The sequence below is a fragment of the Lycium ferocissimum genome, chromosome 11, assembly GCF_029784015.1.
Source record: "Lycium ferocissimum isolate CSIRO_LF1 chromosome 11, AGI_CSIRO_Lferr_CH_V1, whole genome shotgun sequence".
Taxonomy (NCBI): Eukaryota; Viridiplantae; Streptophyta; class Magnoliopsida; order Solanales; family Solanaceae; genus Lycium; species Lycium ferocissimum.
In genome coordinates this window covers 48,365,452-48,375,622 of record NC_081352.1, presented here as the reverse complement: position 1 = coordinate 48,375,622, position 10,171 = coordinate 48,365,452, and the positions used below count along the sequence as shown (strand labels likewise).

The following is a 10,171-nucleotide window of genomic DNA, read 5'->3' as shown; positions in this document are numbered from 1 at the left end:
AAATAATACTACGTTTTGATAAAAACAACATTATTAAAGTATAGCAAACACATTACGAATCAAAGAAAGCGAAAATTCTAAAGTATAAATTTGTTTCATACTATGAAAAGGAGGATAGAGGTTATGCATGAGTGCCAACTTTTATTTCTTTTCCTTTCTCTTTTTTTTTGTTTTTTTTTTTTTAAATTTTATTTTTGCTGGTATGTGTAGTAATATGAATATTACTGAATCGACTAACGTATATATAGAGTGAGAATCAGATAATTAATTTTTCACCTGAATTTACTGAATTAATTTAATTTGATTAAACATCAAATGTATGCAAATTTTTCACTTGTTAAGATTTTAAAGCTAATGAATTAGAAAAAAAAAAAATGAAGAATGTCCACTGCTATGTATGTACTAGATCTGCCCATTTAAAGAGGGTGACTTGCAAATTAATGATGAATATTCAATTCATTATTAAGTCCTTATGAGTAATATAAGAACAAAAGATTTTATATATATATATATATATATATATATATATATATATATAAGGGACTACGAGAAGGGCTTTTGTAGTCCTCACAAAACTTTCCGAAAAATGTCAAAATTTTCTATTAATTACCTCTACGATCTTATTTTTTATATCAAATTTATTTTTTGTTCTTATGGTTTACTTTTTAAAAAGCCTATCGAAGCCTTATTTACCTATTTTAATCCCGAGATAATCTAGATTCGCGTCGCATAGGGCTCAATCGGGGAAAAGCTCCCTACTAAGGATTTTTTGATATTGAATTTATTTTCCCTGTTGCTTTCTTTATGATCTTATCTATTAACCTAAAAAAATAGTCATTTCTTCGCTAGATATTCTTGCTTCTTGTTGCTCTTTGTTTTCTTCTTTTTCATTTGTTGCTTATTATAGATTTTTCATGTAAGCATTTCTTTTACTTTATATTTGTATTATGAAATTTGAGAAGAAAATTCTTTTACTCATATGTAGGCATTTCTTTTACTTTATATTTATACTTTAATAAGCTCATATGTATTTACCAAGATTAGTACAAAAATGATTTTCAGATAGTTTTACAAATTATTAAATGATGCTATATAATATTGAAAATGAAGACAATATTATATCAAGATTGGGTTATCTTTAAAATATCTTGTTTGGTTAGCTAAAATTAATCTTTTAAACACAAAATGAATTTGAAGTAGGGCGGAATTGGAGTGTCAGCTACCAATTTGATCGGATTCGATAGCACTTTGGTTCAAATTCTGTATTTGTCTTGAAAGTTCATTAAATATGTATAAATTATTAATTTAGAACTAAATAACTTAAAATATTAGGATTCGAAACTCATATATTTCAAATTATGGCTCCACATTTAATTCGAAGTAAATAATTTCATCAAAATGAAAGTTAAGATATTAAAGGAGTGAAATAAAAGTTTTGCTTTTATATATTAAAAATATATACTTATTTGAAGTTTAATCATTTTTTTGGCCAAATAAAAAAGATTTTATTCAACCAAGTATAAAATTAAGTACATGCTATTCCATGAGACTATAGGAATAGAGCTCTCAGTGCATCCCGCAACACCTTCTATGTAGTCTAGGACCAATGCTAAGCTATATCTAATTGCAACACCAATGTTATTTGAAATTTAATTATTACCAACATAAATTATATTTCTTTAATTAAAATATTACTTTTTATACATAACTTTTGAGACTAGTGTCTTGTATATGTACTAATCGAGTAATGTTTTTTTACATTGGCAGATTATGTTATATGTACAATAACAGCTAACTTTCTAATTTCTATATCAAATCTAATTGATAACATAAAAAATAAAATAATAGTCTAGCAAATTGCTATGATAGTGTCAAAACTTAAACTCATAATAAAATGGATATAATTATCTAGAACCTTTTGAACAAACAGACATTGGCTGGCAATTTCTTCTTGTTTTGGCTTGTAAATTTCTCCCCAGTTTCATCCAAATAAGCATTCTCCAATAGGAAATTATTTCCCAAAAAAAGTGGAAAAATGTCACACATTGTCTCAAGTCGTTAACAACTTCTCCGCTTGTTTCTCTGTCCCTTTGTTTAAAAAAATCAGGTTATAGTACTTAATCAAAAGTTTATATAGGAACACCATTTTTGAAAATGAATAAAAGCAGATTGGAGGGCTATCACTATTTAACAGAACTAACCCTCCTCCCCTCCCGACCACCAAAGGTAGCCCTGTAAAAATAAAGTATAGGAAGAGTTCGATAATGACCAGTTTGAGTATTAAAAAAAAGGTTTAAGTTATTGATTTGAAATTGATAGCGCTTTTCTTGGGAAAATAACATCGTATGCCATTTTGGGTAAACTATTTACCCGAAATGACAATTTTTTATTTTTTTTTACAGCACCTCCATCCCATATTGAAAAACTTTTATTTACCCGAGATAGCCCCCCCCCCCCCCCCCCCCCCATATCAAACTCCAAGCTGCTATTTTTTTCTTCCAAATCTCTTTCTAATGTTTTTTTTTTTTTTTTTTTTAGGGTATAGTGTGTATAAAACACATACATTATGTTATATTTTTAACACTTGTATTTACGGTGTATAAACATTGTATAACACGTTTGTATAAAACCCTTTAATGTATAAACATCTCTGTAGTGTGTATAAACACGTTCTTTATACATTATTATACATATTTATACAAGGTTTATTATCTACGATAGGTGTATAAAGTTGTATATTAATATAATATATATACTGGGACCATAATTTGTTGGGTCATGGGTTTGTAATTTAAAAATATGGCTATCAAATGTAATTTTGTGTGCTAAATTGTACATTACCGAAATTTCCCCGCTTTTCTTTTTATTGATATGATACTCAGAACAAGGTGCGAGCTAAATACATTTTCTCTGAAAATGATTAAGATTTAATTATTTTTCCTCTGTAGTTTTAGTTCTAGCATTCTTTATTGGCCTTTATATATATATATATATATATATATATATATATATATATATATATATATATATATATATATATATATATATATATTCTCATAACGTCACATAATACTATCGTTAGGATGTTTGGACAAACATGTTCATTATTTTTTTTTTGTGAAATTATCGAATATGTTGTTGTATGTTCCTTACTTTTTCAAAATATTTCAACATACCTGCCTATAGTGTCAACAATCCAATTAATTAAGCTGATGAATAATCTTTATACAGTAGAACCAATATTAATCCAAACAATCGAGGGGGAAATACAAAAAAAAATTAAATTGAAGGTAAAGTTGGAAGAGAAGTCATATGACACACACGCAGCAAATCATACAAAAATTATGAGTTTTATGACCCACAAAAAAGAAGGCAAAAAAGTAAAAAACCCAAGTGTCAAAGATCATATGAATAGTATGCCCAAACAGGCGAAAGCATATAATCAGGTACATTAGTACATCTTAGCCGATAACTTAGGTTGGGTTGGGACAATACTTTATTTTATTAAATCAACTTGTTTTGATCCGTTTAAATTCAGTTCAAATCGTTCACGTACCACCTTTAGTTAGATTAAAGTGCACATATACGTGATTTAGGGATCACAATTTAAGTCATACTCACAATGCATAAAAATTTACTAGTCTAACCCGTTTGGCCATAAGAATTTTTTACTTTTTTTTTTCGGATTTTTTTTCACTTTATTTTAAAATCAGCAATTGGCCATGAAAATTTCAAATATAACTTAAAGTTGTATTTCAAATTGAGAAACACCTAAAACTCTGCTTTCACTTTTTTTCCCCACTTTTTTTGACTTTCAGTACATTCAAACAACCAAATATTCTTTGCAAAAACTATAACAAAAAACAACTCCATCTTCAACTCCAACTCCAACTTCAACTTCAAAATTCTAAATAAAGTGAAAAATATTGGTTTTCATGGCCAAACGCTTAATAAACTACTTCGAAACAACTTTAGACATTGCACATTTGAAGTTTATGTTTCAAGATCTAAAGTTGTTTCGGAATGAATGAACTAATATACAAAAAAATTAAACTTAACAACACATTAATAGCAATGTCCAAACGTTAAGGGCTCGTTTGGTATGATGGATAAGCAAAAATAGTCTTGGGATAAAAATTTAGTTCCGCCTTATCCCATGTTTGGCTAGAATAAAAACTCGGGATTAGTTATTCGGGGATTATAGTATTTTTTATCCTACATTAAAGGTGGAATAACAATCCCGGGATAACTAATTCCTGAATAACTTGTTTTCTAACCAAAGGAGCCCTCAGTTTTTACCCCTAATTACATGACTTGACATAAATATAAAGTAAGAAAACGACTAGTGAGTGGCACTCAAGGAAATAAACAGAACATGAATGGCAACAAGTATAAAATCGTCAATATTCTGAAACCTCACCATATTCTTATCTTTGCCTTAATTTTTTGCTTTTCGGTGATATATACTATTCTTCTTCTTTGCTTTCCTTTACTTTAAAATCTGTTTTGACCGTTGCTTTCTCTCTCTCACAACGTCTCTCTCTTATTTTTTTTTTCCTCTCACACACTTGGCACTGATCAAACTCCACTTAGGTTATTGTTTGTTGTTCATTTTGTTACTTCACATTATTCACATCTTTATTCTTCCCAGGTACAGTTTTTTTTTTTTTCATCTTCATGCAGATTAGTTACACATATTCCAATAACCCCACTTCTTTTTTGTCTTCTATTATCTTCACTTTGCTTCTTTTTTTGGGGGGTAAAAAGGGTATGTTATCAGGGAATGAGAAAATCATGAAAACAAGTCCAGTTTTTGTGTGAGTTTCGTCCATTCATTTTTCTTTTAAACGGCATCTATTATTTTTTTTCTTCAAAATTTCAGCCCATTAGAAGGAAATGTTAACATTAATGTGGCATTTTTTTATATTTTTTTAGTTTATACCTACAAAAATAGTTTTTATGTGAATGGATGATATTTTAGAGGTGGGTTTCAAGTGGTTTATGTGTTAGGTTGCTGATTGTTGCGGCTAAGTTGGAAAATGTTAGAATGGGTTCCTTTTTTTGTGATTTATTAGCTGAATATACTGAACCTAGTTGCTATTTTTTTTTGTTAATGGCCTTTTATGTTCATCTCAATTTTGATGTGTGAGGGTGCATTGCAAACTCAATTTTTAGTTCTTGCAATTTATGGGTAATGTTTCCTTAGTTTTACAAGCTTCACAGAGGATTTTGATTATTTATTCTCCATTTTTTTGGCTTGTTTTGCCTGTTTTACTGATTTATTGAATAGTAAGCTGAAAATCTTTGCTAATTTTGCTCTCATTTTCTGCAACAGCCTCTTGCAGACATGTAGGGTAAGGCTGCGTATATTAAACTTATGTTAGTAGCCCTTCATCGAACCACTGCGCATGTGGGAGATTAGTCAGACCGGGCTGCCGTTTAATCTTCTGTTGAAATATGGGTATATCAATTTTTGGAGCTTGACGTGCCTCACCTGAATGCATAACCAATACTCTTAAGCTCTTATCAGATTATCAGTTAACATTTCATTGGAAATATTTCCTCAATTATTGATGGCAATTTTTGTTTATTGGAAAAATTTCCTTAAATTCGAGACATATTTTTAATATGATCTTGATCTCTTGGGGAGAGCAAGTGCTTTCAAGTTTTCTCTTTTCTCATGACTTATAAACAAGGCAAAGAATCTAATAATCTAACATTATTTTCCATTAGTTTATGCATAGAATAGCTTGCTGTTTTGTTTCTTTTCTTGTCTTGTTGGTTATATATCTTATGATTCTCTCCGCGAATGTAACTTCTGAAACTCACTTTCTTGTTTTGAACAGTTTGCTGATTTCCATATGAATCTGGTGACCGCATTAAGAGAACTTAATCTCCTTTCCTCTTTTGATTCAAGCCTGAAAAATTCTTAAAATAGAAGAGAGAAAAAGCTAATTTGAGAGAAATGGGATGTTCTTCATCCAAGTTGGATGATGAAGAAGCTGTTAAACTTTGTAAAGATCGAAAGAAGTTCATTAAACAAGCAGTGGAACAATGGATGCGATTTGCTTCTGGACACTTGGCTTATATCCATGCTATGGAAAGAGTTTCTGCTGCCCTTCGAGATTATGTTGAAGTCGATGAGCCTCGCGAGTTTTCGCTGGATTCTTTTAAAACTCCACCTTTTACTACACCCATTAAGAAAGTTAGTCCTGGTTTTATCTCTATAGAACCAAATACATTTTCCATAACACCCTTAAAGTCTGAATCCAAACCCAAACACAAACACAAATCCACTATACATGTAAATTATCTTAGGTCAGGTGGGAATCCTGCTGTTTCTGTTGAAGAAAGACCGAGGTCACCTGAAACAGTTAGAATCCAGGCTTACTCCCCAGTTCATCAATATGGGATGGATAGTTTCTTTTCTATGCAATCCTCACCGATGAACTCCTCCTCGTTTTTTCACTATTCCCCCAACAACAGGCCTAATTTGCCTCCCCCTTCACCACAAACATCACAGTGGGATTTTTTTTGGAATCCATTTTCTTCACTAGATTATTATGGTTATCCTCCTATGAGGAACAGTATTGAGCAGACGATTCTCGACGATGACAATGATGGGCTAAGACAAGTTAGGGAGCAAGAAGGAATTCCTGAGCTAGAAGAGGAGACAGAGGTAGAAGAAACTGATCATGGAGAGGATGTGAAAGAGGAGAGGACCAAAGTAGCTCACAATTTTTGTGACAAAGATGAAGTTGTAGTGGAAGATGTCGACGATGATGATGATGATGAAGATAGCGATGAGGATGAAACCGACGATGAACATGAAAATGTTCCCCATATTCATGACTTACTATCTAAGACTAACAACCAAACCACAACAGTGGCAAAAACACAGAATGTAGGGCAAGTCAGCAATAAGGAGACAGCAGTCGCTGATCCTGAAGCAAAAGAGGAAACACCTGGATTTACTGTTTATGTAAATAGAAGGCCTACGAGCATGTCAGAAGTTATTAAGGATCTTGAAAGTCAGTTTAAGATTGCTTGTAGTTCCGCTAAAGAAGTGTCAGCTGTGTTAGAGGCTGTAAGGGCTCAGTACTCATTGCAATCGACTGATCAGTCAGGTAAGGTGTTTACATAAAAGCAAAAGATCTTTATTTATGGCATGGTGCCACATATGATAAAATGTATGCATACAGTTGAAACAACAGTCACATTATTTTAGCATGTTCAATATTCAAAGAGCTAGGTCCTTGCATGTTCCTAGTAGCATGGAAAAGGAAAACACTAGTTTTTATGGCTTCTAATGTGGAGTTTTCTTTAACCTCTCTTATCAAAAGTAATTGATATATTTCGGGAGAAATGGGTAGGCTTCAACAGAACAGTATACAGTCGCATTGTTAGAAGAGCCCTAGTTTTTTTGTGCAGGAACAATCTAATAAGAAGAATTGTTTTTTCACTTTGAAGCTTAATGTTATTCCTATGTGATTTTATGCAACTGATATAGAAGTCTTCACTACTACAAGCAGTGCCTTTTTTCCTGTTAAAAGAAAAAAGTCCATGCTTATTTTTCTGATTGTCATCAATTAATCCTAACACCTCAAGATTTGTCATTCAAAGAATTGCGCCATGTTATTTGGTCAAAGTTATGAAGTATTTATGTTTGGATGCTAATCTGCTTATTTTATTTGCAGCAATGAAAATGTTGAATCCAGTGGCTCTGTTTCGCTCAGGGTCGTCAAGATCATCCTCGTCGAGATATTTGATTAATCCTTCAACTTTAAGAGATGAGGGTTATCAGAGCAGTAGTGACTTGTCTGATGAATCTAGCACGTTCTCAAGCAGTCATCAATCAACCTTGGACAGATTGTATGCCTGGGAGAAAAAATTATATGAGGAAGTCAGGGTATACTTCTGCTGCTAAAACAAAATATAAGATGTAAACCAATTTCGACTAGTTACTGTCTAAAAATAAGATGAGACTCTTGTTTACAACCTGTTGAAAAGTAGAATGAATTCAAATTATCGAATATGACTCTTGAGCAAGAAGAATAATTATCATTGTTCGTTCCAGAAATAACAGGAAAATCCGACATGCATTTATGCATAAAACAAAATTATGGTTAAAATTTTCTTTTAACATGTTAATCTGACCTCCCAAACATGTTTCTCTTAAGTAACATTATCCTGTTAACCTAATTACTCTAAGATGTTGATCGTGAACATCAGTTACTCACTATTGTAATGTTGTTCGATAGGCAGGTGAGAGGATCCGTCTAGCGTATGAGAAAAAATTGACTCAGCTCAGAAATCTAGATGTGAGTGGAGCAGATCCTTCATCGGTGGATAAAACAAGGGCAGCTATTAGGAATCTGGATACTCAGATAAAGGTTTCAATCCATTCTGTTGAATCTATCTCAAGAAGGATCGAAACGTTAAGGGATGAAGAATTGCAGCCTCAGCTTTTAGAATTAGTGCAAGGGTATGTATATGTTATCTCTCTTACTGTTCTTCAGCTATCTATACTAGCCAACCAGTCCAATGCTATGATTTATTTGCTTAAACTGTCATGTTCTTGAAGTTGGCCCCATACCCATACATACATATGTACGTTTATACGCTTGTACATACTCACGTAATTGTAATATGTTACCAAAAAAAGATTTAAAAGAAAATTTGAAAGGTTCTTTTAAAGATACAGAATCAAGTAAGACCTATCAAGTAAAACATTTTACATTGATTTCTCAATTCAATAAAAAAAGATAAAACATTTTACATTAGTTGCTCTTAGCTGTCTGCTCATATCAAATTCACCAGAAGGATCCCAAAGGTCTTGATTTTGCACATTTTATGATTTAGAGCTTCAGAGATTCTGTTCTTTTGGTTTCTATTAATAGATGTCCTCCAGGAGCTTTCTCAATTTGGTTTTGTTAGTCAATTACTGGAGCTAAAGTTTGAAATCAATGCTGTTAGTTGCTAAAATGGTCAGATTTATAATTTATAATCATGAACTGTTATTTGCTGCAATGTAGTAAAAAAACTTACAACATAGCCCTTTTAATTGCAATAACAGGTTAGGCAAAATGTGGAAGGTTATGACAGAGTGCCACCGAATGCAGAAGCATACTCTAGATGAAGCCAAGCTGTTACTAGCTGGCACACCTTCAAAGAAGTCCGGTTTAAGGAAGTACACTGTCATGTCACCTTCTGAGACCCATAATCTAGCCCGTTCTGCTGCTAACCTTGAGATGGAGCTCAGAAATTGGAGAGCCTGTTTCGAGTCATGGATCGTTTCTCAACGATCATACTTGCATGCTTTAGCAGGCTGGCTTTTACGCTGTGCTCATTCAGATTCTGACGCATCAAAATCACCCTTATCTCCTCGTCGTTCCCCGGGAGCTCCACCAATATTCAGCATTTGCATCCAATGGTCCAGGTTATTAGACTACATCAGGGAGACAAAAGTGCTTGAAGGACTAGATTTTTTCGCAGCAGGAGTAGGCTCACTCTATGCGCAACAACTAAAAGAAGACTCCCGTCGGACTCCTGGTGGGTCAAAGAGGCATGGGGAGGAATCGGTTGGGAACATGGAGGTCGTGGAAGTTGGACAGTTTGACGAGGAAATAATGACAGCAGAAAAAATGGCAGAGGTTGCCATTAGAGTGTTATGTGCAGGAATGTCAGTTGCTCTCAGCTCACTGACAGAGTTTGCCATAGCTTCAGCTGATGGGTATACTGATTTGCTAAAGAATTGTGAGAATACCAAAAAGCCAGAAAATTTGAATCAAAATGCAGTGTAATTTACGTTAAAATATATTAGGTTAGGTAGGAAGGAATGCAATGTAAATCAAATGTTGAGTAACTTGAGTCATATAGAGGTGCCTTAATATATATGTTAGTATTGAATCTGGGCTTCTGATTATGCAGAACACAGAAGGAATAGAAAGTGTAAGTGGCTTTCTTTTATCTAAATAGTTTGTAGATTTAAGTCTACACCAACTTTCAAGGTATAATCCCATCCATAACCAAGTACACATTCTGTGTAGCACACAAAAAAAATGCTCTTAATACATTAAATCAAACAACATGTTAGATGATTCATGGGTTGGCTTTGCAAATTGGGTTCTGATTAGACGTGTATGTGGAGAGGCAGTTTCGTTAGTGTGTA

The 10,171-nt window shown here is 32.8% G+C and overlaps 1 protein-coding gene across 2 annotated transcripts; it reads left to right on the top strand.

Annotated features, from left to right (window-relative positions):
- The first annotated feature begins 4,442 nt into the window (after positions 1 to 4,442).
- On the top strand, positions 4,443 to 10,035 carry LOC132036028 (nitrate regulatory gene2 protein-like). Of its 2 annotated transcripts, none has more exons than XM_059426248.1 (5): positions 4,443 to 4,651; positions 5,847 to 7,127; positions 7,698 to 7,909; positions 8,262 to 8,485; positions 9,077 to 10,035. In XM_059426248.1, exons 2-5 carry the CDS (start codon positions 5,966 to 5,968, stop codon positions 9,801 to 9,803), a joined length of 2,325 nt encoding a protein of 774 aa, XP_059282231.1. In that variant the 5' UTR covers positions 4,443 to 4,651; positions 5,847 to 5,965; the 3' UTR covers positions 9,804 to 10,035. The 2 variants fall into 2 exon arrangements, with proteins under 2 accessions (XP_059282231.1, XP_059282232.1); XM_059426249.1 differs by lacking the exon at positions 4,443 to 4,651 and adding an exon at positions 4,676 to 4,817.
- The last annotated feature ends 136 nt before the right edge of the window (positions 10,036 to 10,171 follow it).